The sequence below is a fragment of the Lygodium microphyllum genome, chromosome 10 (genome assembly GCF_053477565.2).
Source record: "Lygodium microphyllum isolate KBCC chromosome 10, Lygodium_microphyllum_v1.1.10, whole genome shotgun sequence".
NCBI lineage: Eukaryota > Viridiplantae > Streptophyta > Polypodiopsida > Schizaeales > Lygodiaceae > Lygodium > Lygodium microphyllum.
The window spans coordinates 38402953-38417114 of NC_141144.1; the positions used below are offsets into that span (position 1 = coordinate 38402953).

The 14162-nt window shown below is 39.1% G+C and overlaps 1 protein-coding gene across 1 annotated transcript; it reads right to left on the reverse strand.

Moving 5' to 3' along the window:
- Positions 1-5541: 5541 nt before the first annotated feature.
- Positions 5542-6604, reverse strand: LOC148029890 (uncharacterized). Its single transcript, XM_087686198.1, has 2 exons — positions 6310-6604; positions 5542-5961 (listed from the first exon to the last, which is right to left on the reverse strand). Exons 1-2 carry the CDS (start codon positions 6511-6513, stop codon positions 5815-5817), a joined length of 351 nt encoding a protein of 116 aa, XP_087542324.1. The 5' UTR covers positions 6514-6604; the 3' UTR covers positions 5542-5814.
- Positions 6605-14162: the final 7558 nt, after the last annotated feature.

Below are 14162 nucleotides of genomic sequence, written 5' to 3' on the forward strand. Positions count from 1 at the left end.
TAACTACATAGATATAGGGAGTTTTTATTCCTTACTTGTTTTCTTTTTGAGTTATATGTGATTATTCCTCTTATGTTATTAAGTTTAAATATGACAATTGAGATTGAAAGTAGGATTAAGAGTGATACATACACATCTAATTTGGTATACATAATTTAAGAAGAGCTGCGTGATTGATCATACTATGGTTCTCAAGAAATTGATGGATTCATATAGAAGTTAGCTAATCCAAGAAATTCTTCTTTTTCATATTAATCTAGAAATTCAAGATTGTAGTTGTGACTGTGATTGCGATTGTGATTATGAATGAGAATGACATTGAGAGTGAGGTTGGGATCCCTTATCATGTACATGACATAAGCTCAAGGATGGTTGATAGGTTTGAGCTCTATATTTTTAAAGTTAGGGTTTAAGCTATAGCACATAAAGAAGCAAAGGAGGTAAATATTACTTTCAATTGGAGCCTAAAGGATGTAAGGAATCCTTTGGAGTTACTAGACAATGCATCCCCTAGATATAAGTTCAAATTCAAGGGTACAACATATTTGGAAAAGAGCCAAATGCTCTTTCTTTTGTATGAGTTTTTTGCCTTCCCTAGTTGTAACTTTTGAGCCATAAATCTAAACATTTACAACATCCCATCTTGTTCAGTGACATTGTTAAAAATGTATTATTCAATACAAACATATAAGCCATTGTGAAGCAAGTTACCTTTTGAAACTATAAAAATGATTTTATTTATTTTGAAATAGGATAGAAAGTTTTTCATTACATCATGAGTTACAAAATGTAAGTGTCAATGTAAAAGGATGCAAAATAATAAGACATCCTTATAGGTTTCTATTTGCTTCTCTATTCCTCCTATCTCTAGCATCTTCTAATCATTCTTCGGCAATGTAGCTTTGTTGTCACTTTCCTCAATGATCTTTAGTCTTCTCACATGGGTTTTTTTCTTTGGCTACTAGAAGTATTTGACTTTAATAGGTACTTTCTATGACGTGCTGTCCAAGCACATATTGGCAGTCCATCAAGAAACAAATCTAAGCGTCACTACCCAGCACTCCCATGGAATGTCACGGGGTTTGTCGCCCAGGGTCTCCTAAGTTTGCCTTGCAGCTGAATGTTTGTGGCCTGAACCGACTAGGATCAACCTGAAACTTGAGTCCCTAGTGGTCAGGGTCTCCTCGAAATTATATTTAAAATGGAGTTACCCAATCTCAAGTAGGTCCATACCTCACATGGTTCAAGGAGAATGAGAAACCAGAGAGATGCATTGCTCCAACTCTTTTCCCGTAGGGCATAATCCCATTCCGGTTCCCTAAAATGGCATGAATCAAGTTCTATCCTGCACTGCCTAAAGGTCAAATCACACTAAAATCTTGTGAGAAGCCTCCTAGTTCCCTAGGACCATCCAGCCATAGGGCGGATCCGTCAGGATTCCGCCCATCCGCTTCCTAATATAGGTTTAATTTAGTTACCTAATTAGTCCCTATCACCTTTATGTGTGACATTTAAAAGGGGCTTTCTTAATTAAGCCTCTTACGGAAGAGGATTCGTTCACCTAATCTTATGGCATTGACACCAAAAGAATTTAAGACAAGTTCCTTAGAAGTAAACTTAATATAAAAAATTTAGCTAAGATACAAGTCTTGTTCAAAAGAGTCAAATTTTGCAATCCGTGAGGATGCACCTTATTTCCTCCAAGATTTTTCCCTTGCACTAGTAACAGGGGTCTTGAGAATCTATCTCGAGTGAGGTGGATCATTTCATTAGGACCTGAAGGTAGGGAATTTACAACCAGAGCCCCCCTTGGCATTCAAGTGTCCTCCTACATTCAAACCAACCCATGGAGAGACCTCTCGTGGTGGTTTCAGTCCATGTAATTCCCATCACGGCTATTTAGAATCCCCTTGGCTAGGGTTGGTGGCCAGCTGAGGGTGGTTTTCCGTGCCCTCCAAAAGTTCAATCTAATTAATTATTCCCATTTCCTTTATGAGTTATGAATCATACAATCTTTTTACGCACAAACAATGGTGCAAGCGAGTGCTTGGGACATCTTCTAAGGTGGAGTCCCTATCTTTGACGCTTAGTGTTTTTCCTTCTTGCATTTGCGGTAATTTCCAATATGCACTGAGGGATAGGGAATACCTTCTTTTCAACCCCACTCCTATGTGATAGGAGCGAGCAATTATGCAATCAGATCTATATACGATAGTTCCCGAATGGTAGCTTTCCTAGCTTGCTAGCCTTTGGTCTAGGTTTTTTGTCTTGGAAAAATGACATTCGAGTTCATCGAGTTGTGTCATGGTTAAAGGTGATATCTTCAAGGTTGTTTCAGCTTTATCGAGGCCAGATGTAGCATAGAGACCAATGAGTGTTTTACATGTCTCCAGGTCCTCTTACAAATGTAACAATAATTTGGCTCATTTACGTTTAAACCCCATATAAGTGGAGTTAAGCCCTATCCTTGTGTATATAGGATTCATCTTATTGAGCTGCCCTGAGCAATTAAGTTTAGCACTTCATATGTGTGTCTTATAACAGTCTTTAAGATGAATCCCTAGCAGTGCAACTAAAACTGTCCATGATATCACACAATCTAGATGCGAGTCCTTCTTAAGACCATGATGCAATGCGGAGTTCTGCTGTCGGGAATTCGTATTCAATGCTCTTATGCAAATCATAAATACAGGCTTGTATTTTTCTTTTGTGTAAGGAACAGGAAGTCATTAGGCCTAATGCAAGTGCGAGCTACTTCTCTCTAAAGGTTTATAAGGGCCTAATACCCGGCTTAGCATTACAAAATGACCTAAACATACTTAGCCATTATCATAGCAACCCATGGTTCTCATGGGCTTGATTCAATCCTTTACTCCTACCTTTCCAATTTCACAAGTTTTGCGATGCAAAAAGTATGATTTCAACTTAATGATGAATATGCTTTATCATCCCGATAACCCATTTTTCAGTTTCGTTTACCTCTCAAGCATGCCAATGCTAGTGCATAAATCTAATGCGCTACGAATGCAATCAATAAAGTCCTTGATTTCAATGTGCACAAATGCGAAATATTTTGTGCAAGTTATTCATTCTAAACGTGCCAAAGTAAAATAAAACACAATTTCCAACATGATTGAATAATGCAACCTAATTGGTGGTTAGTTATCATAGATTTTTACCAGAATACTTCTCCCTTCCCAATGAAGTCGATCTATGTTTTTAAGAGTTTCCATCAAAGTAGGATTTATGGGGCGCACTTGATTACCAAGTGTCGCGATTCCTTGACCTGTAGTTCTATTGGTTGAAGTGGGATTCACGCTTGATTGGACCTTTCTTTGCTTGGGAGGCATGTATAATTTGGCTTTTTCTTTGCAACTACACACCTAGGCTACAGGAGAGTTGATTCCTTGTGGAAGGAAATCAACCATGAGAACCCTCTCAAAGAGGGGGAAAAAGAAAGGGAAATCTCGAAAGTCTCCAAGGGGGAAAATTTCCTCTCTCTCTCTCCTCTCTCTCTCTCTCTCTCTCTCTCTCTTTTCTCTTACTCTCTCATTCTCTTTTCTCTTACTCTCTCTCTCTCTCTCTCTCTCTCTCTCTCTCTCTCTCTCTCTCTCTTACTCTCTCCCTCTCTCTCTCTAGTCTAACAACAAGGAAGAGTAACGATCATAATCCCCTCCTTATGCATAAGGGGTTTTATAGTGTGTTGGGGGCGGAAAATAGCATGGTATGGAGGCTGCCCCCTCCTTATCCTCATCTGGGCAGCCAGGTTGATAGCAGCCATGCTACGTATGGTGGAGGGGAAGAGGGAGTGGTTATTATCTCCATGATAACCAATCCTCCGTACCACCGTCAGCCCTCCTTGCAGCTCCCCTTGCTTCTACCATGTTGTCCCTATCAACCATAGCAGCCCCCCTCCGTCCGTCAACTAGTAACGTAAGGGGGGCATTAATTCCTCCTTTTTTTTAAAAATCCTTAATTAAGGGGAGGGTCATATGACAAGAGGGAGGTAAATATTACATCCTTCCCCCCTTAAGGAATTGAGATGTCCTCATCTCAAAAGGAATTGGGGGTATTGTTGGTTGAGAGTACTCTCATCAATCCATGTGGTATCTTCTTCTGGAAAGTCCTTCCACTTGATGAGGTACTCCTTGAGGATTCTACTTCTCAATCTCTTATCTCGAATGTCTAGGATTCTATCTAACCAAAGCCTAAGGACTCCTTGGCTTGGCATTATAACTTGTTGATCATTGAGTACATGGCTAGGACGGGATACATATTTCTTTAATAGGCTAACATGAAATACATTGTGAACCTTTGCGTTCTCAGGGAGTTGGAGTTTGTAGGCATTGGACCCTAGTCACTTGAGGATCTTGTAGGAGGGTTCGCAATACCTTGGACTCAATTTTTTAAATTCTCCCAATGATAATGAAATCTTCTTGGATCATACATGATTAAAACCGTCTCCCTCATTGAAGAGTTGCTCTTGTCTATTTAGATCTGCATAGGCTTTCTGCCTATCCTTGGCGGCTCTAATGTCTTGTCTGATTGGCCTTAATTTGCACATTGATTTCCTCGAGCATTTCCTTAGAAGCTTCTACCCTTAAAGTATGATCTGAAAAGTTCAATGGGGTAGGGGGATTTTAATTCTTTAATTCTGAAAAAATACATTTACTTACACATCACAGTGGAATTAAATGACTGCTCTTCCTTAAGAAGCTTATGGGTTTGACTTCACTATGCAATTAGAAAGCTCCTTTTGAAAATGTAATGTGCTATATATTTATATGTATTTTGTGAAATAAAATATCATTCTATTCATCATACGTGATACATTTGTATTTTTAGAGTTGCAGCTCCTAGGTATGGGAGTTCATATCGTAAAAGGTTGTAACTAGAGACTTCTACTAGTGTGGTTTTTAAATAGAGGTGTATAGTGAACAATAATAATTGTAGGACACTATTTTTACTATTTTTCTTTTGATATTCGATGATCTTTTTTTCATTTTTCCTAAAAATCATATTAACCTTTCAAGTTTATCATGGATTACGAAAAGAGAGAATAGAGAAAGATTTAAGAGATACAAAGATGCAATTTGTTTATGGCACAAGATTCTCTCTCTCATGTAAAAGGAAAATCAATGTAAGGATAACAATGTGCATGTTTTTCAAACTTTTTAGGTTGAACAAAAACTTGTATTGACAAGGGAAGCATCTCCTACCATCCAAGGACAAAATTATTTAAAATTTCATAGGTTCCTTCAAAACATTCATTCAGTGAATCATCTACCATGTAAGGGGAAAGCATCTCCTACCATGCAAGGACAAATTTATTTTAAATTTTATAGGTTCCTTCAAAACATTCATTCAGTGAATCTTCACTAATTGTTTTAACAGCTCTTTGTGTATTTGCAACAAGCCAACATTTGTTAAAAATTAGAAGATTCATAACACTAATGATTCAAATTTATTAATAAATATGAAATCAAGAACCCAGCCAATGCACAAGCATCCACCAATGAGTTAGAGATGTGGGACCAAATATAGAGTATTGTCAATGGATCATCATTTTTTAAGTAGAATATTAACCTTTGTCTTCATAGAAGAGTGAACATAAGTGATTGTTCCACCCTATCCAAAGCAACATGTGATGGTGATCTTGTTGCATGTAATTTGTTATGTTATGAGAGTACCAAGAAAATAGAGGATACTATATAATAAAATGCTACAATGGATAGTTACATTGTGATTGTAGTTAATATATTCTCATGAAAATATCATGGCCCATTGTAGCCTCCACTAGTCAAAGGCTTGTTTTTACCAGCCCCCCTTGTACTTTTCCTTCTCATAATGCTCATATCCTGCATAGCCTGCAGATCCGAGGGATGCAACGCCAGCTAGTTCAGCCTCATGCTTATATTTCGAGGCATGTTGGAGATCTGTTGTTGCCTTATTACCTTCATACTACAAAGGAACAAGATAGAGGAGTATTAAGGTGGAATGTGATGTCTCTAAACATTACGTACATACATATGCATAACACACACATGAGGTACACAACACATATACATACACAGATACACTCATCATAGAGCACATATGTATATAAGGCACATACACATGGACGTATATAGGATATGTAAGTATGGAAGTACATATGCGTACATGTGTACGCATTACACATTACGCATATACTTACTTGCACGTATACAATCACGCATACCTACGGTATGTGAGTGAACTTTGGACATTACCCATACATGCTACATGTGTCTTTGTGAAAAGAGCGGCGACTTTGTGTATATATCTTACCAAGGCGAAGGCACCCGCAGCAACTGCGCCAACCTCGCCGAGGCGCTCATTGCGCTGGTATTCCTTCTCTTCCCTCACACGCTCATAGTTGTAGTCGTTAGAAGGGCGGCCATATCCATAGCCTTCTTCTCGTTCATAGCTGAAGGCGGCGGATGGTGCCTGCCCATTATAATACTCGCCCTCGTGGTGGTGTGGGTAAGACATGCCTGCGCTGGCTGGCTGATATCTGTATGTCTGAGAGGGGATGAGAAATGTATGCGTATCGATATTCCCTTGCGCTGGAGCAAATGTGGTTGCTAGCGTCAGCCTTTATAGGAGTACTGCGCCTGGCCTTAATAGTTCAAGGCGTGAAGAACCGGATTCCTCTCGTCTTTTGCTTTACATCGCCGTCATCCGCACAAAATGCCACAGCCCACTGCCGATAATCATCGTATCATTATTACACGGCGCCACCTTTCATAATAGAAATTCTTCCACCACTGCACGTCAACGTTAGGTTTCTTTTACACTCCCCTGGGCCCTATGAGCCAATGCCCTCAAAGTTCCCCACCAGTATAGATAAGGGCAGTGACCTTGGCAAACCAAAGCCTTGAACGCTAGCTTGGAAGACAACACCTTCACACGGACATTCTTTCCTCCCTTCAGTGCACCATGTGGAGTTATATGCTCCATGCGAAAGTAGGAGCTTCTCCATCATGTGCACAGGGTTCATGGAAGATAACACCTTCACATGGACATTCTTTCCTCCCTTCACTGCACGACAGTACATCAGCACCATGGCCATGTAGTGCAAAACGGTTCGGATGAATGTGAATCCGGTCTAACTCCACGGTAATTTGTAATGCATTCTTTCGTGTACACGTGAGCTAATACCCTAACAAGCCCTATCTTCTAAGGTTTGTAATGATCCATTAGAGACCCTCAGCACCATGACCCTTTAGCGCAAAATTCTCTGGACGGAGGTTAATGAAGCCTAAGTCCATGATAATTTATAATGCATTCATATGCATACACATCGGTCAAGGTCCTAACAAACCCTAATCTGTAAGGTCCATACATCCATTAAAGATAGTCATCCCATTGCTATTCATATTTGTTTGATTGACTTATAGTAGTAATGTGGTACCAAAAAAGCATCCACGGAGACCCATATCACATTGTTAATTGTCATCTTTGGTTGCTTGGGGCAAAGGCACTCATAAACATATAAGTGAAGCATGTGAGTTCAACTAAGAAAGCTTTTGAGATCCATTTTTTAGATATCTCTTATATATAGAACGACAACATTTGATAGGGATATTCACATGAATAGCAAAAGAGTGTGTTTCATCTATGATAAATTGACAAATAAGGGGTTTTTAAGTGAGGCCTTGAATATGTCTAATAGTAAGGTTTAGATTTACGAAACCCCCTAACTTTGATTGCATGAAATACTATTGCACAAAAACAAAATTTTAGTGTTTATATAGTTTTCAAATTATCAAGTTTTCAAGACTTTCCATTGATATAAGCCTCAGAGATGTTGTGATGGGCCAAATTACACTATAAAGGGAGAGACTAATTTCCTGAAGTCAAGACAAACATGTGGAGAGGCCATAAACATGTGTTGAAGGTAGTATGGGCTTATCTTCCTCTTATCCTTCCAGCATTCTCTTCCTATCAAGAAGTTTGTTTATCTTGCGGATGATACGACTTGTTAAGTCAAAGGAGTGGGTGATTTATATCTGGGGACTGTTTCATCCACCAGAATATTGAGAGGAGTTCTTCATGTTCCAGATTTGCAAAGAAATCTTCTTTTTGTTGCTCGTCTAGTTGATCTTGGTTTGTTTGTTGGCTTTGATCATAATCAATGTCGTATAGAGAAAGACGGGCATACTATAGCAGTGGCTTCTCAACATGGTAATCTATTTGAGCTATCATTGAACGATACAGTTGCAAATGTTGTTACTACCCTTGGAGATGCAGATTGCAAATTATGGCATCAACGATTTGCACACTCCGATTTTGCCGAAATTCTTGATCTTCATCGTCATGGTCTTGTGCAAGGTATGGATCTTAAATCTCATCCACGTATGGGAATATGTGAGTACTGTGCACTTGGAAAACACCATCGTTCGCCTTTCCACACTTCTATTTCATCACATTCCTGTGCTCTCTTGGATTTGGTTCATACCGATATTTGCGGTCCTTTTCCTATCTCAAAGTCTCAATATCGATATTTTATAACTTTCATTGATGATTTCTCACAGTACACACATGTTTATCTTCTTCGACATAAGTCAGGGCTTTATCTATATTTAAACAATACAAGATAAGTGTGGAGCTTCAAACTGGATTTTCTATAAAGATGCTTCGTAGTGACAATGGCGGTGAATATGTATCCAATCTATTTGATGACTTTTGTAAGGATCAAGGTATTCATCATGAGTTTACAGTTCCTTATTCTCCTAAGCAAAATGGTGTTGTTGAGCACAAAAATCGCACTATTCTTAATGCTATATGTTGCATGCTTATACACTCTGGTTGTCTTGAAAGTTTTGGACTGAAGCACTTCTAATAGCTGTTTTTATTCAAAATCATCTTCCAACTACTGCACCTGTTGGTAAAATTCCTATAACAATCTGGACAAGGAAGACACCTTCAGTATCTCACTTTCGCACATTTGGGTGCATTGCTTATATTCATGTGCCCAAGGACACTCGACATAAGTTGGATCCTCTAGGTTTGAAGGTTATTTTTCTTGGTTATTCAGATAATTCCAAAGGTTACAAATTTTATGATCCTTCTACTCAAAAGGTTATCATTAGTCGTGATGCTATATTTGATGAGAAGACTATGGGTGGCACATGGTCGTCAGATGTTTCAGATGATACACAGTCTTTGCTTAGTGCATTTCCTTACTTGCTTTGTGATTCTACTAATTCTCATGATCATAAACCTCCTTCACCTCCAAAGAAGATTGATGAAAATTTGGAGATCTATGTCGATCTTCCTATTGAGATAGAGCATGGATTCTATTCTATTGAATATGATGTCTTTGATGATGCTATGTCTGTCCAAGAGGATCCAATATCGTATATGGAAGCTATCAATTCGTCTCAAAGGGATCAATGGCAAGAAGCTATGCAAGCTGAGTACGATTCTTTAATCTCCAAAGGTACATGGATTCTTACTGAACTCCCCCCAAATCGTGTTCCTATCAAATGTAAATGGGTTTATAAAACCAAGACCAAAGCTGATGGCTTGTTTGATAAGTTCAAAGCACAACTTGTTGCAAAAGGTTAGTCACAGATTGCAGGAGTAGATTATCAAGAAACATTTTCTCCCGTTGTGCACTCCACAACTATTTGTATGATTTTGGCTTTTGCAACACTATTTGATCTAGAAATTCACCAAATGGATGTAAAAATGGATTTTCTCAATGGAGATCTTGAAGAAGAAATCTATATGGAGCAACCTAAAGGTTTTATGATTGCAGGAAAGGAGCATCTTGTATGCCAGCTTCATCGTGCATTATATGGATTGAAGCAAGCCTCTCGTGCTTGGTATATTAAGATTGATCAGTTCCTCACATCTAAAGGTTTTGTTGCATGTTTTGCTGACCCAAATCTTTACATCAAAAGGGATGATAAATATTTTATTATTCTTGCTCTATATATTGATGATACTATTCTTGTGTCAAATAATATTGCTTTCTTGGATGCTATGAAGAAGCTTTTATTGACTGCATTTGAAATGGTGGATCTTGGTGAGATACATTCTTGTTTGGGTATTCAAGTTCAACGACACCGACAACAAGGCATTCTTCTTCTTCACCAGACAAAGTTTATTAATGATATTGTTAAGAAGTTTGGGTTGACAAATGCGCACTCTGCCAACACTCCCATTCTTTCAAGCTCTACCAAGGGTACATCTACAACACGCAATGAAGAATCAGCCATTCATCAACCTTTTGCTAATCTTGTTGGTTGTCTTCAATTTATTGGTTTAAACACAAGACCAAATATTTTATTTGCAGCTAATTTTTTGGGACAGTATCTTTCTTCCCCTTCCACTATTCATTGGAGTGCTGCAAAACGTATTCTTAAGTACCTCAAGGGTACTAAGGAATTTGGTCTTATTTATCGCCGTCAAGAGGATTCTTCTTTATCTTCTTCGACTTCTCTTGACCTTATTGGATATACAGATGCTGATTGGGCAAGTTCACACTTATCCATGCGATCTACAAGTGGGAATTGTTTCTTTGTAAATGGATGTTTGGTTTCTTGGTCCAGCAAGAAACAACGATGTGTTGCGGTTTCTACAACTGAGGCCGAATATGTTGCTGCATCATTAGCAGCTCGCGAGCTAGTTTGGCTTCGACAACTACTTGCAGATTTGGACAATGTTACTAAAATACAAAAAAAAATATGGAGTTACAATACTAGCATTATGCATGCAAGCAAAACATGGACGTAGCTCAAACATGACCTACATCACTACAACAAAAAGGCTCCATAGACGCGCTTGTAGACGCAATATTTGAACTGTGTTAAAAAATGTCGGACCTGTTTATTACCACGTCTACTACTGCGTCTAAAATTTCACGTCTAAAAGCGTGCTTATAGTCAAAGTTACACATCCATATAGATGCGCATGTAGACGCGTGTATTAACGCGCTATGTAAATATATAATCATATTTATAAAAAAGTGGATATATTCATATTGTGCATCTATACACGCGTGTATCTACGCGTCTAAAAAAATGTTTACTCTGCAAGTTTTTGACGAGAATAGACGCGCATTTATCCTGCAATTTAGACGCGCAAAACAGAGGTGTGAAAAAAAACCAGAGAGCATGTGGCTTTGCAAGCCACATGCTCCCTGGTTTTTTTCCCTCCATCAACATCAAATTGTATGCTTAGGGAAAAAAGAGAAAGATTATTTCGAAGATTTTTGTACTGAAAACAAAATAATGTATGTAGAATACAAAATTTCATATATATAGATGAAACATTTTTACATGATGAGTTCTAGTGCTTGTGACCTCAAGCATGGTCATGGTCGCAAGCACTAGAAAGTAATACATATCAAAAATGAAAACTACAAGCCAAGGGGAGGCATGCATTCATGGGGCTCCTCTACATCTCCTCAGAAGAGGTATCATCATCGCTACCACTACCACTGCCTGTGCCGCTGCCGCGGCCACCACCGCTACTGTTAGTCCCCCCTTCTCTATCCTCAACTGCATCAGGGTTCGCCTACACAAAGGATTAAGGTATATAAATACCATTACAAACAATAAATTAGAGTTACCTATACTTTTCATGTAAAAAATAAAACATACCTCTTCTGGTTGTGGAATCCTCATGGCACAATTATATTTCTCCTCCATGATGAGTCCCTCCTTGTAGAAATGCTGCCAAGTGGACACTCGATTATGACCTGGATGGTAGCCTACCTCTCTAGGAGTAGGCATCCTACCAACGATATGATACTATAAAACAATTTGAACATACAACGTATTAGAACACACTACATAATGAAGTGAAACAAATTACAAATTTTAATTTAAAAAAAGAAATAAAATAATACTTAAAAACTCCTCATATGACTCCCTGCCACCTGATCCATAATGCGACGATCCCATGGTTGCCATCTGGATACATCGCGCCTCTGCATGCTGGCGACTTGTCATTTTCTCTACTGCTCTCTTCTTGGCCTCTTTCCACTCCCTGTGGTGGCAATTGGGGGGTTGGCCATATCCACGACGCCCCTGCTCTTATCTCCACAGTGACTCCTTGGTGCGCGACATAAGGTGAGACCTCTTGTTATGAAGCATGTCTCTCATCTTTGACCATCCCTAATCATCTGAGAATTGTGAATTCTCAGGATTAAGGTACCGTCTATGTACTGCCCGCAGCACCTCTTGCCACAAACCATTTTTTTGGTGCTTAAAAGGAATCATGCAATCTTTGTATGTGGCATGCATGACATTCCTCAAGTAGGCTATCACTTCCGTCCCCTAAGAGTCATGCAAGATACCACCAACATCAGTGACAGAGTAGTACATTTGTGGAGGCTCACCTCTCTCATTTCCCAGTGAGGGTGATCGAGAGCCACCTCCTAGGCAACCCCCACAAAGCCCTCGACCTCCTCATCCTCCCGCACGATTCTCCCTCCTCCCTCGACGGGCACTACCCTCTACCTCACTCGATGCACATGCTTCTACAGATGTACGTGCTTCGGCCGATCCATGTACTTCAGTTGATCCCTGTGCATTAGCTAATCTGTGTGTATGTATAGTGCATGAAGTATCTCTTAGTAGAGGTGTGCCAAGGTTTGGTATTTCTGCGGCAGTGCTAGGAAAAGATGTGATAGGTGGCCCAGACATGACACTGAAAACCTCCTTTGCAGTGGGAGGGCGACCAAGATAATGGGTCATCTCCCCCATGAATTGCTCCTTGTTTGAAAAATCTTCAAAGAAGCTACTAACACCTCTAGAAAACTCCGCTAAGGTATTGTTTATGCGTTCCAACTCAGGATCAGTACTGTAAGATCCAGGATTCCACATCTAAACAAGAAAAATCATAATACCCTGTACAAATAAAACATATTACATGTTGCGTCTATATCTGCGTCTCTGTATGCATCTGTCAGTGCATCTATTTACGTGTCTACACTTGCGTCTACACTGTCATCTAAACGCACTGACCGACGTGCACAGTCGGATCATTTTTTTCAAACTTGGTTAAAAGATGTGCAAAAAAACCTCCATAGATGACAGTCTATAGCATATAAAAAGAGAGAGAGAGAGACAAACAGACAGAGAAAGCAAACAAGATTGAGAGAGAGAAGAAGAACTCACCTTCTTTGCTTGTTTTGACGGGTGGCGGCTAGATTGCAAGCTCCTTGTCCTCCTTCTCCCTTCCCTTGGTAAGTTGCTTGAATCTTCTTATCTTCCTTGCTGTTTGGCTCTTGTTCTTTACTCTTTGGCTCTTCCTTCCTCCTGTCATCTTTTTACTCTTATTTCCTTCCCTCATTGTCTTCATGAAGTGATAGATAGATATGATTAGTGATGTCGAGCTCGAACTGCAAAAAACGCGCAAAAAACGCAGAAAAGCATTGGTTTGAAAAGAAAGCCACAACATTTTTAAATTTTTTTTCATGTTTCTGTGGCGCGTTTGTAAGCATGTGTAATTGCACATGTATATGCACGGATAAGACATATTACACGCGCTGATAGACGCGCAGTTACAATTAAACTAATTAGATGCTAGCTTTTGGTTGTTTTTGGATCAACATGACATGACTTTCCTAGTCTTCCAATATCAAAATGTTTGCCTCCATGTTGTAAGTATCAATGCATTTAGGGAATATGATATATATACCAAATGAAATCATATATGTCCTTATGATTCAAGTGTAATTATGTCGTCATCTTCTACTAGTATGGGACATGCTAAGTCAACAAATAGTACATCCTCTAGTGAGGATGAGACATTGCGTCTTCACAATCGAGACGCTTGGCTACGACATAAAATCAAATGTATCTGTGATGATGAAGATTTGAGGATGACCTCTATAATACCTCAAGGAAAAGGAAGGAGAAAAATGCTAATGAAAGAGGAACTTCGTAAGTTAAATGCATTTTGTGTGCTTAATAGCGAAGTAATGAGCAAATGGGTGACACTATATAAAGAAGCAAGGGCAAGAAGAGTAAGCGAAAGGCAAGCATTTCGTGCTAGATATGTATGTAATGTCCCATATCCAGAACATTTAAGTACGCTTCCACGTTATATTGATATAGATTGGCTACATGAAGAAATGGAGAATATGAAAAAGAGGAGGCGATGGATATATCGCAAGAGGA

Excerpts from the sequence above, each read along its gene's own strand:
- LOC148029890 (XM_087686198.1), bottom strand. The coding sequence starts at position 6,513 with ATGTCTTACCCACACCACCACGAGGGCGAGTATTATAATGGGCAGGCA. Across the intron at positions 5,962-6,309 it reads CTGCGGGTGCCTTCGCCTTG|TATGAAGGTAATAAGGCAAC; the intron begins GTAAGATATATA and ends GTTCCTTTGTAG.